Here is an 18,504-nt window from a genome sequence, read left to right as displayed (position 1 = left end):
AGGAGAAGCAATTGGTTAGGCGCGTGGTTGAGCAATCTGGGGTTCCATACACCAATATTTGTTGCAATTCCATTGCTTCATGGCCTTACTATGACAATTGCCACCCATCTCAGCTTCCTCCACCCTTGGATCAATTGCAAATATATGGTCATGGTAATGTCAAAGGTATAATCAAACAAAACCAATCATTATTATTCCATACATTTTTATTGAACAAATTGTCCTAAACTGTGACCATTTTTTCTTCCATCTGTGCAGCTTACTTTGTTGATGGCATTGATATTGGAAAGTTCACAATGAAGGTTATTGATGATGTAAGAACAATCAACAAAAATGTTCATTTTCGACCATCTAAGAACTGCTACAGCATCAATGAACTTGCTTCCTTGTGGGAAATGAAAATTGGCCGCACAATCCCCAGAGTGACCATATCAGAAGATGATCTTCTAGCAGCAGCTGCAGGTTCAATCATTCATCAATTCTCCTTTTTTATGTCTCACAATCACAACATTAACCACATCACTTTTGTATCTAACTTTGCAAAGTTTGACTTTACAAAATAACATTTATTTTCATATGAGAAAAAAGTGTAACAAGAAAATATTAAAGTGAACGATATTTACTAAAAGATTACAATGTAAAGTCAAGACTAAAATAGTCTATAATTAAAATCTCAACCACTAAAGTGGGCCATGAGAATTACTTTTAATGTGTGCATATGCAGAAAATTGCATACCCCAAAGTATTGTGGCATCATTCACTCATGACATATTCATCAAAGGTTGTCAAGTTAACTTCAGCATAGATGGAGTTGATGATGTTGAGATTAGCACTCTGTATCCTGATGAAGAATTCAGAAGCTTGGAGGATTGCTACGAGGACTTTGCTCATATGATTGAGGATAATATTCATAAAGGGGAACATAAAATTACGGGCACAAAGTCTGTAGTGGAAGCAGTGCCAATCATGGCTTCCTGTGGATAAGATTCACCTCCTCAAAAATGTTTTAAATTCGTTGCTATTTACCGATTACTAGTCTTTGTTGAGGTGGAAACATATATGAGTAGTTAGATATGGACTTTTTATGTTGAAGTTATTTGAAGTACCATATTATCTACAATGTTTTATTTTATTCCTATCCTATAGTATGTTCTTCAGTCAAAAAGTCCTAGAGTAAGAACAAATTTTCGTTTCTCTGTTTTCGTGTCATATCTTTTAAGATTTACTATTCATAGTTAGAGGGCACTACCCTATTGTCTGCATATGTTCTTGAATAACTTTCTTTTATTTTCTTTCTGACAAAAGATAAAGGAAGTAATCATTTTCTTACAGAACCAAGATTTAAGCACTTTATTTAAAATTTAGGGGCAAAGGAAGCCTGTTGGCTATTTTATATTGAAATAATAGTTGCAGAAAATTGCAAAGGGATCCCACAAGTACTGTGATTTTACACAATTAATGGATATCAATGTAATATAGAACAGCAACAAATTTGGCCTCCTTACATGCTTGCCATCCGTCAGTCAAATTGTATATTTATAAACAAGAGATCAGATTGGAGTGAGAAGTTGGAACTTACATGAATAAACTAACTCAATATGTGAAACATATCATTGAAGGAAAGTGAGGAACTAACTTCTGATAGATGTGATTTAATATGCAGCAAGTGCATCAAGATTTGAAGTCTTGTTACTCTTCAAAATAGAATATTATAGGAAATAAGGGGATAGATCAGTCTGAATGTTATAGTTTTTGTTATGAGATTTTATAATTATTCTAATGAGAAATAACATTTTTTCTTAATGGATTAAGAAAATAACTCTACTTAAAAGTAAGAAGAGATATATTGTTTAATAGTATATCTTAAGATTTTTGTTCCTATAATAGTAACTTCAATCAAATTTTGATTCTGTACTAATGTAAAGTCTAAACCAAAATGAACTAATGTACAAATTAGGTCTGATATCAATTTGAAATACCTTTGTATCTTAAATGCATAAATGTCTTAATTTATCTTATTTCAAAAATAATGTAAGATTAGCCTAATATGTATATTTAAGCTTATCAATGTAGATTTAACGTATTAATGGTAAATTAATATTACGTTAGTCTGAGTGAAACAAAAAAAATGTGGTTGAAAAGATAGACGCGATTAAATATAATTATCAAATAAAAAAAAATCAATTAAAAGTAGTTATCAACTAGTAATTAGAGTCTAAACAATCTCGAGAGTTTGACTAAGAATTTTTTGGCTGTAATATTCATACATTATACTTAAAAGTCATGCAAAATTTACTAAAATTTTTAAATGAGTTGTAAAAAATCTAAATTAAATCCTAAAAATACCATCAGACTCTGTTGTACTTTTGATACTCTTAGTTGAATAGTACAAGATCCATTTGTATCATTTAAAAGTTTTAATTAAATACTATAAAGAATTATCAAGAAAAAGTGTTTTAAAGGAATGGAAAGGTGGTCCAAGATTCTCTTTTGGGTACAGGCAGAGCCAGTTCCTTACAACTGAGTGAAAGCTGATGACAAAGGAAAATATTGCAGAAATGGATTCTTTGTTAGACTAAGAAATGAATAGCTACAACACCAACTAAACATTTATCAAGTCTTGTTTCACTATCATGTATTTGTTTTGCCATTTAAGTTTCAATTTTGTTTTCCTTTGCCCTTGTGACAGAAAGTTGTTTTCAGTGGCAGGTCATCCCTAAAACCATATTTTGCCATCAACCCATCCACTAGATTTGACCTAATGGTGGAGAAAATTAGGTGATGTGTATGAAGTTATAAACTTTAATCTAATCCATCACATGTTTGAATTCAATAATTCTCATAGTATCCTTAGCTCAAAGAGTTCAATAATCATCTTTTGCATTTTCTATGTAGAATAATCCTCTGTACCAAAATTCAAGACAACATAACTATTGGCAATTCCTTCAGAATTGCAAGAATGCACTATGGGGGAAAAGGGGAGGAGGCAGAAATGTTTAAAATTATATACATCTTCTGGTCTTCAACATATAAAATCTATGAGCAGAGAAATCGATACTTCACAGTGCTTGCTTCTTCTAAAATCACAAGCAGGATGGTCAGTAAGATTGTATACATCTTCAATACAGTCTACACATCATATACAGGCATCCTTTCTTCAATGGTGCCACGGCAGACAGGGCACCTTTTACATTTTTCGCAGCAAGTGCTGTTATCCACATTGGGAAAAGGAAAAAAAAGAAAAATTCAATATCTTTAAACACAAGTCCTTCATAACATATTTGCATGCAAAGAATAAATAGATTCCTTGCAGATGCAGCAAACTGGTGGAGAGTTCCTCATTAAAAAAGGTTGTGATCCTGTCACCATCTACTTTCTTCAAACATTGCATATGGGGACCATTTGGTTTCAGAAAACGTCTTCTGTTCTTTAATAAATTACTTCTATTTATAAAAATATCACCTTATTTTTCATTGTTTCTTGTATTCAAAAGTTTGTATCAGAATCAATCAAAACATTTTTTTATTCTCTGCTTTCACTATTTTTATGGAAACTTTTCAAAGCAGAAAATAAAGAGAAAATATGATGGCAGAAAGTATTTTCTCAAACCATCCATACATCTTAAAATCCCTTTTTCGGGGCTTGACTTTGGAAAAAGTTAATTGGAATAGTAACAGAAGAGTATCAGACTGGAGCAACTGAACTGCAAGAGCTCTTACCTGCAAATAATGTGATGCCTACAAGGAAGGAGGACCACGTTAATCTGCTCTTCGAAGCAAATTCTACATAAGATCTTCTCCTGATTGATTATCATTCAATTTTGAAGTGTTAGATCCTGATACGCTTGACAGTCATTCCAGCAGAATTAATGAGCAAAAATAACAAATTCATAACAAGAATTTTAGTGCAGGATGTTGTAAACTAGTTGCAATAGGAAAAAGGGTTCATCAAAGCCAGTATATTTCATATCAGCCGGTGTCATCTAACTCTTAATTTGTAGCACCACCAAGCATGCCTTCAAACATACATGTATTCAATAAAATTCTGGATGTTGGTTCCCTTAGGCAACAGATGCCACACTTTTTTTTCCTTGTCAGTAGGAGATTCATATAATGCAAAATTTTAATTGAGATTGTGACTATGGTTTCCTTACTCTATTAAATTACTTGCTTCTACCTTAATGTAAGAAGTAGGAAATACATGAAATGATTGAGAAGAGTCAGAGACAAAGGTTAGTCACAAATTCTGTGACGATTAAAATGCTCAATAATAAAAAAATTTACTTGTGAAGTTAAAAATGCATCTAAATAAGTCATAAAATCAGAGGATATGACCATTTAAACCAATCACAAGTTTGATTGACCAAAAAAACAGAATAATATAGGAACATACAATTTTAATTAAATTTCAATAACTCAGTTTAAGGGTTTCAGAATAGATTCTGTGAAAATGAAACAGGAATTAAGGCCAACAGCACCAACCCACCGCCTTCCCAGCAAGTAAGATCCACAGACCCTATTGACCAATGAAACTGAAGATTATACTTTATAAAAAGTTGATAATGTACTAAACTAATTAATCGCTTAAACGTCCAAGACTTGGTGATCACATGTACATAATGCAAAAAACAATCAAGGTTGAGAACATTACGTGCTGAAGCCTTTCATACTCCTCTTGGCTAAATTTAGTAACTTCTGTCTGCTCACCCAGTGCAGCTTGTAGTCTCCAAATCTGAGCGTTATAAAGAACAGCAATTATATAATGTATGAAAAAGATTAAACCTACTTGTGTAAACTAAGGGATTCTTATAAATGACGAAACAATATTATAAAAAATACTTTGGTAGCTAAATATATATTTTGACAAAAGGAAATGTCTTCACCTCCTCGACCAGATCTGCTCTAGGCATTTTCTTCACTGTATCAGGGGTAAAAGTATTATACCTAAATAGTAAATCAAATGACATATCATTAGAGAAAATTTTGATTAGCATTGTAGACTTGTGAAAATAGCAACAATACAAGAGGCATAAACTTAATGTCATCAGAGTCATTTGAGATTAAAAGAGAAGGAACAAAGTTTGTCTTATTGCAAGCACACTCCAAACATCGCTAATTTTTTGACAAATAATTGCTACACTACACAACTCATGACTTCCAAGAGAAAGGTATGCAAGTGATAACTACAGGATTCAAAAGCTGTTCTTAAGCATGGCAAAAAATGACTATGACATTAAAGACAATATTAGGGTATAATGAAGGGTAGCGTACTGACCCAGAACTCCCAGAAAAAAAAAGTCTAGCTTCTTCCTCTTTACTTCCTTCATCTATTGACCACCAACCAAGTAACCTGTTAAGAGAAAGTGTAGGCAATGAGAAACTGTCAATGTTAATTCAGAAACATTTTACTGTAAATTCGGCAGGGTATCCACCAAAGACAAAATCCTTTTTCTAGCCAAACAGATCTAAATCTATACCTTGACCCATGTCGAAAGAACCCGAAGCACTCACGAGATTTTGATGCTATAGCTGAGTATCTTTCAGGAATATCTCCACTGTAGAGTAAAAGAACTATCTTCTCTATTAATCTATATGCAGCAAATAAAACCCCAGCTCCTTGCAACAAAAAAAGTGGTGAAAAAATGACCCAATGTCGCAGATTTTTTGCACTGGATGGTGTTCCCTAAAATTGAAATGAAAAAAAGGTGGAAAGAAAATCAAAAACTAAGGAAACCTACAAATTCCAAGAACATAATGACAAGATATTTGTTCAAAACTATCATACCTCTAAATGCATAAAAAGAAGTATTTGAAAACCAATGAATGGAATTTTCATGATATGCCCACCAATATCCTGCAGATTGCAGAACCCATTTTGCTGCCTATCTTCATCTGTATAAATAACTAAGCCTCCTCTACTCATGTCTAGGTATCTTATGGTATTTGATGATGAACATGGTTCTGTGATATGACAGCCTCCATGAATAGTTGGATTGTGCCACTTAGTACAAACAAGAAAGGCAAAGCACTGTGCAATCCTGCCAAAGAATAAATGATTTTATGAAGGAAAAGACACGAGAATAATGCAAATTACTTAACAGTCTACCATAAGATATTGATCATACCCATAGTTAATAAATAAGTCCCACCAGCCTAGAGCAGCAACATCACCTGCAGGTAATTGAAAGAAAGTTAGTAGCAAAATATTTGAGTATCAATCACAGTGACCAAAGTTTTACAAGGAATGTGATGAAAGTAACATAAAACAACATGAACCCATAATGAAAAAATCAGACATACAGTATATTTTCAGCTACACATACTTAACAGCCTTGTTATCGTAAGCCCCTTCATTTACCTGTCTCTTGAAGGGATAGAACAAAATGAAAACACAGCCCACCCTCACTATTCATAGACACATGCCAACGTAATAGAAACACATCAGAAATTAATTTCTTATTATTTTCAGTTCTGTAAATAAAAACTGTTTGAATGTTATTACTCCAGGATGTAGTATCAATAGTATCTTTGTATTAATTGAAGTACTTCATGGAACACAACCTACTCTGGATACTTGTCTCCTTGTACTCTTCAATATTGTATAAATGTCAATATTGACATCTGTCAGTGTAAATATGCCTTCCTGTTTCCCAATTTCTCTTTATACACCCTTATTTCTTTACAGATACATTAATTCATTCATTCTTAACTTAATTAGAAAGATTCTTAAAATTTATTCATGACATTTCATCCCGTGTACTTTACATTAAGCAATTAAATACACCATTTCCCAGTCTGACAAACCAAAAGCAAGCATTGTAAGCAATATGTTAAAATGTGTTCATAGAGAAATACATTGTAAATCTGCCATATATGCTACAGTGGTCAAAGTTCCTGATCAGACACATTAAGTAGATTTTATTTTACTATATTTTTCGTTTTCATCAGCATAAAAGGGAATTTAGAGTACAAAAGTCAAGATGAGTACAGCTTATGTGACAACAATATAATTGATTTTCAAAATGTGGAAGATTGATTTTTAAATACACAACTGTGTCAAATAACTTCAATCCGAGTTGTAAGTTGTTTTGTCTTTTTTGCAATAATTATCAGCAGGCTGAAAGCTAGGTATAAATTCAGGAACAAATAAAACTTAATATAAGCTTATTAGGGCCTGTTCAGACGAGTTTCTCAATTAAGCCCTTCTAAGGAAGAGAAATAAGAAGAAAAAATTAATTTGACTTTTCCATAAGCTAAAATTAACGTATGCACAAGCTAAAAATAAAAAATTAGAAAAGCTATATGAGAGAGCTTTTACAAATTAAATCATGGACAAGCAAATTTTAACTTATAGAAAATTTAATTTTAATTTATTTTATTTTTCTCTCTTTGAAAGAGAGTCGGGAGAGGTTTGCACAGACAGACCCAGTATCAGTGAAAGTAACCCAGGATATTTCTTGATCATAATGCCATAGTAAGGAACCATAACAAGAGTGATTACTTAAAACCCTACCACCCAGAAAATCATAATAATAATATCAACAGATGAATGCAACGAAAGGAGGAATTAAATCCATAACTTGAAAATTTAATTTGGAACCTCTATTGAGTTTTAATGTAAGAACACCTCAGTTCCGAAATAAAACTATATCTCAAGTTAATTTCCTAAATTCTTCATTAAATAAAATAAGTCATTGCTCGAGAATATAGCAGACAGATAATATCTGTATATTTAAAAGAGCCAGTATCATAAATCATTGCAAAATGTAGCGGAAAAAGATTAGCCAACATCACAAAAATAGATGTAGGGAGGTCAAGAGAAGCAGCTCCAAGTTAACCATGATATTAGAGAGAATAGAATCTCAATATAGATCAACAACAATTTTCAAGAGAAACTTAAAACTTACCACATATCTTTAGAAGGGTGAACACTGTGGCAGCAATCAAGAAGACCATGGATATTGAAATCCAGAAGTGCTAGGAAACAAAATTATACAATTTAGTTTTGAACATTCCAAAAATAAAAACAAAAGAAAGACAGCAATCTACTGAATATAACACTTAAATAAATTTCTTTGTAGTAGACAAGTCAGGAATAAGGTAATGTCAATTATAAGATGAGAAAAAAATAAAAACAAAAAAAACATCTCAATGCAAGAAAGTTATCAATTTCATACATATTACTAACAGGTCAGTGTTATAAGGCATAGCAAAGGTTAACTATAACAACTGTTTGAAACCCAATATGAGATGTGCAATTGACAGTTGTAAGGCACTTGTGCTTCCCTATACTCTTAAGATAAAGAGGCACAACACTTCTTAACTACGCATATATTCCATAGTGAAGTTCAATCATTTCCAATACTCAGATCCTCCTAGATTAAAAATAAAGAGGCCCCATTGCAGAATATGAATGTGCATGGTACTAATGCCAACAAGCCACAACGCAGTAGCTATCCATCTCAACCAGGTAGGATTTCCATAACATAAACCCACACAAATCACAATAAACTCTTTCAAAAACTACAGTACATCCACACAAATGGACAGTAGAATGTTTCTAAAGCATACCACAAAAAGCTATTCCTAAGAGTGAAATATCATTCAACTTCAATGTTGACCATCGGGCATTGAAATGAACGCACAAAAGAATGCCAACCACCAACAAATAAATGAATCATTGAAATGAGAGTCACACACACATCACACAGAATAGGCATAAAAGGAATAATAATCAATCCAGTGCAAAACAATGAAAAATAAAAAGAAAAGGAAAGATAGAGTTTTTTCTATTTATAATAATTATATTACATGAAGGTTCTTTTTTACTTTTACTTACAATAAAGCAGAAACAGAGAGACTTGAATTTTTATTACTGATGCATTTTACCTAAATTTAAGTATAGCCTGCAGCCAAGGCTCCATACACAACAAAGGCTTTTAAAGTATGGATACAATCACAATCTTATTGCTGCTTCATATTCCTCATCCCTCTAAAGACTAACAATAACACTCTAGAATTCACCGAGGATTCGAATAAATGTTTACATGAAAATCATCAAAATTGGGAATCTTAAATTGCCATGAAAAGGCCAGCTGAGATGCTCATTTCAGTAGTTTCATTTCATTTAGGGTTCTCATTTATTGTCACAGATGATACTGCAGCTTAATTAATCAATCAACTAAAGAATAACATCTTACAGGAAGTGTTTCCCATACTGCTTCATCGGTCAAATTTTCGTCATCCCCGGGCATCAAAGCCCTACACATCCTATGAAAAGACATTTTTGTCAATAAATTATCCATTTGTTAGAAGAGCATAAAATGTATTGCAGAGACTGCATAATTGATTAAAGTTAGGCCTAAGCACTACTTTCCATTTTATGCAATGAAACTTCTCAACAATCAAAATAATTAATAGAAAGCAGACCCAAAAATGCAGGTTACTTTACAAATCACTTGACAAAGTTGAATGTTTGTGGTGATCCTATTGCAAACTTTTTTAGCAGTGCCAGCTAATATTACAGAAGCCGGAAGACTATGAATGGGTTAAAATGTATCTGCATGCTCCTTATGAACTACTTGAATATAAATTTTGGTAAGCTTATAGATGAAACAAGATATTACCTGATGTTATCAAACAAAACCACCGTTTCAAAAAATATCAGGGGCATGAAGACAATCCTTAAATTCATCACTGCATCATTAAAATGAAAAATATTCAATTTCGTAGCATCTTACAATAGTGACTAATAAAAGAAGTATCATAGTTCTGGAGTAATACACTGATTAACAAAATCCATTTAGCTATGCCACAAGAAATTTTTCCTACCATAATTGCTTCCGAGATGTATACAAAGAAGTAGCTCAAATGCAACAAGTAGTGGAGTTGCTACGAGTGAATGAAAAGGAGCCCACTGCCCATTAACAATTTATTTTTATGTTCAGTGACAAAACCCTACTACAGGATAAATTTCTAATTTTCCAGAAAATAAAGAAGACTTTTCATGAAGTACATCTTACTCGGCGATCATGAGGGATCGAAGGAGCAGGCAAGGAAAACCTGCCTCGTGCCACCACAGCATGGAAAAGCCATAGAGGAGAAAATACTTTCCTGTTAAAAAAAGATATTTTACAATATAGCTATAATTGGGAAGAATATGTTATACATTCTTAATCTATTTCTTCTCAATATACAACAACCTGAGATCTATTACCCAAAACTTCCACCCCTCAATAACATTTTAAGACAGGATTTGAAAGACTTGCCCATGATTCACATTGAATGATCAAATGTTTACGTTCAATTCAGTGTTCGGCATGACATAAATGGGCAGCCCCATACATATTCCCATTTCCTGAGTGTAACAAATTTGACAGTATTGTTGTTGGTTTGAATCACATGGTACAACATCTCAGCGGGACAATACAGAAAATAAAATGAAAATGGAAATGCTCTGATTTATTACTAATACTAAAAGTTTCATTGAATAAAATCCTGTAGGCTCTAGTACAATCATAAACTCACATGCATAACAAGAATAATCATTTCATGCTCAAAACCACAGACAACTCTGAATCCTTTGATGATTATTCTCAAGTACAATTTGGTTATCAAAGTTGCGAATATTTAGTGAAGCAACGGAGAATATTGGCAATAACTCATAATGCATTATGCTAATGTATTAGTATTAACTTTTGAAAACCTTATCAATTACTAGCATAAGTGTAGAAAAACATTATTTTGGAACATAACAAAGTTATGAAATGAGGGGGGAAATTACTTAACACTTTAATAAAGCGATGTACTTTCATCCTTACTAGCCAAATCAACATGGCCAGTACAAGTATGATCCTTATTATTAAACTTTACATAATTATACATCAAATTTTTAAGTTCTCTCTTCACTTGTCTACAAAAACATCACACACAAAAAAAGCAGTTTCACATATGGAAAGCAGAAAGGAAGGTATCCCAGTTCCCCTCCCATTTACAAATGAATAAAATAAATTAAAATAATAATAAGTATAGGTATATAACGCAGCAGAAGGACAGTAGCGTATAAGGTAAGCAAGTTTGCATTTTCAAAAGGAAAAACAACAATCTACTCATCTTCCTCGCACTGAATGCCAATTTTTTTTTTCAAGAATTAAAAAAAAAAACAACAACTACATGCATTGAAGATCAAAAAGGGGGAAAACAAATTAGCACATGACAATTCATAACACAAATCAAAGAAAGGTGGAGTTTTGCTGCGACCCTTTTATTCAAATCCACAATTTCTAAACTGGGTAATAGAAAAGGAAGTGTGTGAATGAAGAAAGAGAGAACTTACCACCATGTCCATGAGTCAGGAAGGAGACAGTCAAGCTTGAGAGCAAGGAGAAGAGTGAAGGAGAAAAGTAAAGCATGAGCCACCAGAGCTTGCAGGGCCTTCGCCACCCTCCTCCAACTCATCACCCTCCTCCGAACCAGCATTTTTCCAACCAGAAAGCAAAAGCAACAATGGACAAAAGAGAAGCACTTTCTGACACACACACAAAAACAGCAACAGGACCAGAAACTCACGTCTCTCTCTCTCTACCAAAACCGAAACTGATGACAAAATATCGCAGAGGATGCTACCAAAATTCCTCGGAGGTTGCAAAGAGAGTGACTTGGGAACAGCCTCAGCTTCTTGCGTTACATAAATCTTTGCCTTTTTTTTAAAACAATTTTACTCTCTCTCTCTCACTCTACCTTCTTGTTTACGCTAAAAAAACGTTTCTATCCGAAGATAGATTTATTTATTATATCTTTATGCCGATGTGACTGAATGGACGTAAATACCCACCATGTTCAAATGTAATCAAGTTCAAAAAGAAAAGAACAAGACTCAACTGGAATCTTATTAAGATGAATTCAACAACACATAAACATAATTATGAATATTTCTGTTTTTCTTTCTTCTTTTTACCAGAATATTAATTGTGACAACTCAGCCATATTTAACTTAATTAAATTCAATCTAATTTCTGCAAGAATGTTTTTCCCATAACTGACTTGATTTTATTGTGTGGTCAGTTATAGGTAAATTTCGTGCAGCCGAATTGTTATATTATACACTTTAAATTGAATTGATCTTCAAAGAAGGAAATTATTTATTTTTTTGAAAGAAAAAAACAGCACATGGTCCAATCCTATTAAAGCGATAACATAAATTATTAAACTTTTTGTTCTTATCTTCATCTTTTGATAAGTTAGAGAGTGTTTTGAACAATACAATAAACTGTTTTAATAACGCTTTAGATAAAATAAATAAAATAAAATCGATTATTTTTCACAAATAAAAAATACATCTAATAAAAAAGTAGCTTGAAATATTGACTTGTGAAATGGAAGGTTGGGGATAAGTTTGGTATAAACAGAGAACTAAGGGTCGGTGACTTGTCCATCTATTTATTAATGGGGTTTGAATTTCTTTTTCATTAATTAGTGAAGTTTGATTCCATATTCATATTTTATTCCCTTTTTCTACTCATGTTTTCATTCATCTATTGGTCTATTTTATTAAATTCCATCTTTTTTTTTATTAAAGCTTTATCCATGGCATAAAAGTCATTCATGCTGATTCATATTATTCTTTTGAAAAAAAAAAAGGTTAAACAAATATATCGGTTAAAGGTACTAGTTTATAACCTTCTAAAATTTATGTATTATCAGTTTATAATTTTTTAAAAATTATTTATTTTTTCATATAAGTTTATATTTTAATAAATTCTTTAACCGTTGTAATATGACAAATAATTTTTTTTTAAATATTTGTAAGTTGGTAGGACTAATAAGATAAAAAGGGTTGCCTTGTTTATTAACATACTCTTCAACATTTCAGTCATACACGTTATCGTATTAAGGCTGAAAGCGCTATTATAAAAAACACATACATGATTGGCTGAGAGGGTCAAATGTATAATTAGGAAATGTTCCTCAAACCTTGTCTCCTTTTATTTCCAAACTCTCATACCAACATTTCTTTAAAATTTTCAAAACATTAATGTAAGTTTCAAAATTATTCCAATCCAATAAAAAGTATATTCAAAATCTATATTTAATTTAGGATAAATAGTTACTACAATAAGAATTGAATTGATATATTATCTTTTTAGTATAATAAAAAACATTAAAAGTACAAAAGCTTTAATTTTATTTCAATTTTATTAATCATTAAGATAATAGAATTTATTAAAAAAATTAATATTAATATTACTGAAAGTAGTCTTTTACCATTTTTTTCACTTTATAAATATAAAGGTTTTAATGATTTCTTTAAAGTTAACTGTATATTAAGATTAATTCTCTTTTTAACAAACACGTCTCACAATTAAAAAAGACTAAATACACAGGTGTTTAATTATATTAGTTATTAACAAAGTTTAAATTAATAAAATTAAAATTATTATATTAAAAATATACTTTTTTATTGATATATCATAAAATAAATATATCAATATCTATGTACTTGACTGATTTTTTTATCCTTTAATTTAATATATAGTTTTTTTTAATTCTTGCTGAGAATATTCGATATAATGGGCACAGAAGAAGATATGTATATTAAGTCACTTTCAGACGTCTAATAGCCTCATGGGATACGCTACTATGGATTTTTTTAACAAGAAAACTGCATTTATATAGGAAAAATACATTGTGTAAAAATAAATAAAAAATTATAACAGAGATTAGACAGTAAAGAGATGATGATTATGGTGTATTCTTAAAAAATAGGTGGATAGTTTGAAAAGTGTAACTATTAGAAAATCTTTTCTTCATGATTTAGTTTGTTTTCCTTAATATCTTTTTTTTTTATTTACAAAACTTCTTTACAACAAAATCACTAAATAAAAATTAATTTTATAAAAAAATAATTAATAATAAATTAGATACTATTTTAAAAATAAATAAAAAAATATTCATAGTTAAAATAGTTTTTATTATTAATAAAAAATAAAAATTAGAATTTTATTAATAATAAAAATTAAAGAACTTTTTTAATTTTTAAAATAGTGTCTAATTTTAATGATTATATTATTTTTTAAATTAATTATATTTAATATTTCTTTTACCCTTAAATTTTAATTCATTTAAGAAATCATGTTTGTTATCTTCGATTATAATACCAATAATTTGTTGGATATTTATTTATATTTAAAATCCCGAATCTAACTAAGTAACTAACTATTTTGTTATTTTAAAGTTATAAAAACTATATATAATATAAAATAATTTATTTTTTAAAACTATTTTAATTATAAATTTAGAAAGTTTGTGACTTTTTTCTAGATTTCTGAAGTGTCTTTTTTTTGTGTATTCAAAGTATGTGACTTAAAAATTAGAAAGTTTAGAACAATATAAATTAATCATATTTTTTGTTTTGAGTAATTCTTACTTTCTTTTCATATCTCTATTATGTTTTTTAGTTTCTTTTGCATTTAGCAGTTTCGTGTGATTGGATAGGAAAATATGAATATATATATATATATATATATATATATCAATTTAGGTCTGTAGTAATGTGTTTAGTTTTTAAATCATACTATTTTAGAATAAGTTAAGATTTTTCTTACTTTTTTTTTAATGTTTTCTTGATGATTATAAATTTTAAGGTAAGAAAAAGTTAACTTAATCTTTTATTTGAAAAAAAAGTTAAGGATGGCAATGGAACTTTAATGAGATTAAAACCATATATAATAAGTTATTATTATTGGACTCGTGTGTACTAATTTATCTTGATTGAAAAAGGAGTATAGTGATAATTGCATTGGATAATGGATAAATAAGTAGGTGTGATGTATTGATGATATTGATTTCATATCAGTAAAATCATCTTTTAAGACATTTATATAGTTTATGTAACTTTTAGACTTGTGGATGTGGGCGAATTTGTTTTTTTTTTATTGTTTGAGTTGAATAATTAAGTTGTTTGTGAGACAAATTAAGATCTTTCCTTTTTGAAATTGAATGAATATTGACTCATTTAAATAATTGATATTGAACTTTGTGAATGATTTCAGTATTAGGATTTTGAGATATTACCGTGTTAATGTAATGTATTTTAGATTAATAATGAACACTGGGTTAATTTTGCATAAAAGTTTTGACTACACACAAGTATATTTAAGTCTGCAAAGGTGTGAAATGCTTGTTCATATAAATATTTGCATAAAAATATTTACGTAGAGGAATGTAGTTGCAAACACACATGTAAGAGGTGCATTATAGAATGCATTTCACTTTTAGAATTTTGTTTACATTGTTTAAGTGTGATTTTTGTATCAACTTAGAAAAACTATCAACAATATTAGTTTTTAACCAACATATGAAACAACTTGATATGATTAATATATATATTAATATAATTTTATATATTGTATTTAAATTATACAAATGACAAGTGCATATAAAGAGATAAAGAGATGTGAATAAAAATTTAACCAATTATGTAGATATTTTTAATATAAATGATTTAATATTATGGTGTTTGGAATTTTACGATATTTTTTTTTATGTGAAGAGAAAGTAAATAAACTATCTTTTAAGACGTATAATGCATTCTTGTTTGAAATGATAAATCAATTTGAATTATGAATATAAATATGAATTAAATGATGTGTTGATAAATTTGAATGAGAAATGTGAGATATCTAGAATGTTAATCTTACTTAAATGTGTTTTTGGGTAAAAAAATTTGGAGTTCATTAATAAAATAAGATTTTTATGACTTGAATAAAAGTCTAGATCACATAAATTAAATATATATCAAGTGATGATGGTGATAAGTCAAAGAATACTCATGCACTTAATTTTGTTGAGTATAGAAAATTAATTATCTTAATTGAATTATTAAAGTGTGATAATAAGTTTTGATGAGTTAAATATTAGTTTATGGTGTAACTTGTTCGGTATGTTTTATACCATAATATCTTGATCTTTAAATTAAGTAAGAGATAAATATATGAATGTTATTAACTTTTAGGTATTTTAAAGATAAATTTAAATGAACATATAAAAATGTAAAAATATTTTATAATATATATATATATATATATATATATATATATATAATTATAAATTATGACTTATAAGTACAACAACAAATAATATTGTAATTTTGGGAAAACGTATAAAAATTACTTAAAGATGAGATAAAGAAGTTTTATTTTGAAAAACAATAATTTATAGTTACAACGTTTTAATAATATATTTTTTGTAAATTATTTAACAAAATTTATTTGATTAAGACTTTATTAATTTGCTTCTCACTCAAATTATATTGTAGATTGTAAACCACACTGATATATTTGAATTTTGTGAAAAATGTACAGACCCTTTAGGTTACCTATAGATTTGACATGGTCAAGTTTTTATTTTTCAACAAAGACAAAAAAAAATGATTAAAAGAAAGAGAGATAAGTGGAAGATCTAAGAAGATGTCAACAACAATGCAAAAGGAAGGTTCCTCACCATTTTAAAAAGTTAAGCAAGTAAGGTCAAAATCCATAATATATACTTTCAAATACATAAATGGATAAAGTTAATTAATTAATCCTTTGTAACGTATCACTTCTCAGTTTTTGTCACTTTGTAATTAAACTTTTGTATGTTAGTAATATTGAATGAAGTTTTCGTTAATTTATCAAATCAAACTAGGATTTATTAATAAAATCATAATGTTTAATTCTTAAGTCATGGTTAAAATTTAACTTAAATGAACATTTTGTAACTTAATTTAATTATCGTTATTTTGATTTGTAAGTTTATGAAGTATTTAATAGTATGTTTAATTTCATATTAAGTCAACTAATATGCACCGTTATTTCTAGCGCGTTAAAGCGAAACTTATTCTATTAATTGTATAGAAACACTTATTTGTTGAAAAAAAATACTTTTATAAGTTAAAATTAATTTATAAATTAGTTAAAGAAATAAATTTAATTAGTTGAATATGGTGTGTATATGTTGTAAAACTTTTTATATGTGTTGTACTGATTTTTTGTTTATAAATAAATAAATTAAATTTATAAAAACCATTTTCTATTAGTTTTTAAAATTCTGATTTTTAATGCATATATTTTTAATTTAATTTTAACATCCATATAACTTATTTTAATGTTTATGAAAAAAAAAATCTGGAAACAAAAGGTATGTATTGTTTATGATTTTTACTTGTGTCCATCATGAGAACACAAATTCAATTAAAATTATACATATTTGTATAAAAATTCAGGATATGAATTTGTGCTCACTATTTTAGTACATTTTTACGAAAATATTCTTCCATAAACTAATATTCGAAACGTATTCGTTTTTAAGGTTGGGACCCAACTCTATTTCAACTTTGTTGAAATCAAGTTTTGTGTTATTTCAGCCCGTTATGAAAACTAGTTTGCTTAAGGACTATGAAAAACAAAACAAAAATGGTATACACAAGAAACAGCGATACAATTAACGTACAAATGGTTTGAGGCTAAAAAGAAACCAAATGAACCAGAAAAAAAATATGAATAAGAACAAGTGGTTTGGGTGTAAAAAAAAAAAAAAAGAGGTCTACAAAAAAGGCCTAAAACTTATTAACATTGCGAAAGTGACTTTTGTTTCTTGCATCCACAGAATTACTAATTGCACCCTATACTAAGAGAAAGAAAAAAAATGTTAAAATACTCCCTTGCTGCACCACACCGCTCTCAGCATGACACCTCCAACTACACCTCTGTTTTCCATGCCACTGAGAAAAAAAAATGTTCAAAAAAGTTTGTTCTAAAATATATTATACGTATCCTAGTTTATTCCAAAATTTTTATTTTAGAAATTCTATTTAAGAATATATTCCGGAAAGTTTATTTTAGAAACATCTCATATATTTTGAAAATTTTGTTCAATATAGAAAATTATCGTATGCTCCAAAATGCTTCTGCTGAAATTTAAATTACATTAACATAATTTTGTGGATAAACATTAGTATAAGTTATGAGTTTAAACCCCTTTTATTTTAATGAAATTTAAATTATAATTATTTTAGAGTACACATTATGGATTAATCATTTTTTAATATTTGTTAATGCAATATTTTATAGTAAATCACTTTTTGTATATATTTATTGATTAATTACCATAGTTTAAACATAAAATATGCAAAACTTCATAAATTAGACTTTAACAAGTTAACCTTTTGATTGGGTACGTAATAGTTGAATTTTATTATAATGAAGGAAAAATATCTTATATTAGAGTTATAATCCATTGTACTGTAATTAGTTTAATTGGGTTACGTAAAGTGAACTTTTTTTTATCTATAAATAAATTATCTTCCACATTCTATTAATCATTTTTTTGACTATATAGAAAATAATTTTGTTAGTGGTTCTTACAAAAACTCTTATGTTTTTTAATCTGCCTTGTTTATAGATTTGGCCAGTGGTTTAAGGATTTTTCAATAAATCCAGCATATACATACAATAATCTGTAAACA

General features: G+C 29.0%; 2 protein-coding genes across 4 annotated transcripts in view; one reads left to right on the top strand and one right to left on the bottom strand.

Annotated features, from left to right (window-relative positions):
• Positions 1 to 1,194, top strand: part of LOC137829660 (leucoanthocyanidin reductase-like) — a 2,813-nt gene extending 1,619 nt beyond the window's left edge. The window contains exons 3-5 of one of the 2 annotated variants that reach the window (XM_068636516.1): positions 1 to 165; positions 259 to 462; positions 725 to 1,194. The exon at positions 1 to 165 is cut by the window's left edge and continues 73 nt beyond it. In XM_068636516.1, coding sequence (XP_068492617.1) covers positions 1 to 165; positions 259 to 462; positions 725 to 984 — 629 coding nt within the window. In that variant the 3' untranslated portion in view covers positions 985 to 1,194. The remainder of the gene's footprint in view (positions 166 to 258; positions 463 to 724) is intronic. The other variant, XM_068636517.1, reaches the window with a different exon arrangement.
• Positions 1,195 to 2,863: 1,669 nt separating this feature from the next.
• On the bottom strand, positions 2,864 to 12,064 carry LOC137828076 (uncharacterized). Of its 2 annotated transcripts, XM_068634494.1 has the most exons (14): positions 11,335 to 12,064; positions 10,022 to 10,112; positions 9,831 to 9,915; positions 9,626 to 9,695; positions 9,200 to 9,269; positions 7,907 to 7,976; positions 6,125 to 6,170; positions 5,785 to 6,037; positions 5,477 to 5,682; positions 5,275 to 5,349; positions 4,883 to 4,943; positions 4,651 to 4,731; positions 3,720 to 3,799; positions 2,864 to 3,208 (listed from the first exon to the last, which is right to left on the bottom strand). In XM_068634494.1, the coding sequence occupies exons 1-14, from the start codon at positions 11,475 to 11,477 to the stop codon at positions 3,130 to 3,132; spliced, it is 1,410 nt and encodes a 469-aa protein (XP_068490595.1). In that variant the 5' UTR covers positions 11,478 to 12,064; the 3' UTR covers positions 2,864 to 3,129. The 2 variants fall into 2 exon arrangements, with proteins under 2 accessions (XP_068490595.1, XP_068490596.1); XM_068634495.1 differs by lacking the exons at positions 9,831 to 9,915; positions 10,022 to 10,112 and having other exon boundaries at positions 11,335 to 11,566.
• Between the last annotated feature and the right edge of the window lie 6,440 nt (positions 12,065 to 18,504).

The sequence above is a fragment of the Phaseolus vulgaris genome, chromosome 7 (genome assembly GCF_000499845.2).
Source record: "Phaseolus vulgaris cultivar G19833 chromosome 7, P. vulgaris v2.0, whole genome shotgun sequence".
Lineage (NCBI taxonomy): Eukaryota > Viridiplantae > Streptophyta > Magnoliopsida > Fabales > Fabaceae > Phaseolus > Phaseolus vulgaris.
Note: the sequence above shows the minus strand (reverse complement) of the source record. Positions and strands in the feature narration are given on the sequence as shown.

What these genes read in the sequence shown, in the direction of transcription:
- LOC137828076 (XM_068634494.1), bottom strand. Translation starts at nt 11,477, where the DNA reads ATGCTGGTTCGGAGGAGGGTGATGAGTTGGAGGAGGGTGGCGAAGGCC. An exon ending in CCTGACTCATGGACATGGTG is followed by an intron (nt 10,113 to 11,334) that starts GTAAGTTCTCTC and finishes TTTTTTTAACAG; the next exon opens with GAAAGTATTTTCTCCTCTAT. An exon ending in TTCTTTTTATGCATTTAGAG is followed by an intron (nt 5,683 to 5,784) that starts GTATGATAGTTT and finishes TTTCAATTTTAG; the next exon opens with GGAACACCATCCAGTGCAAA.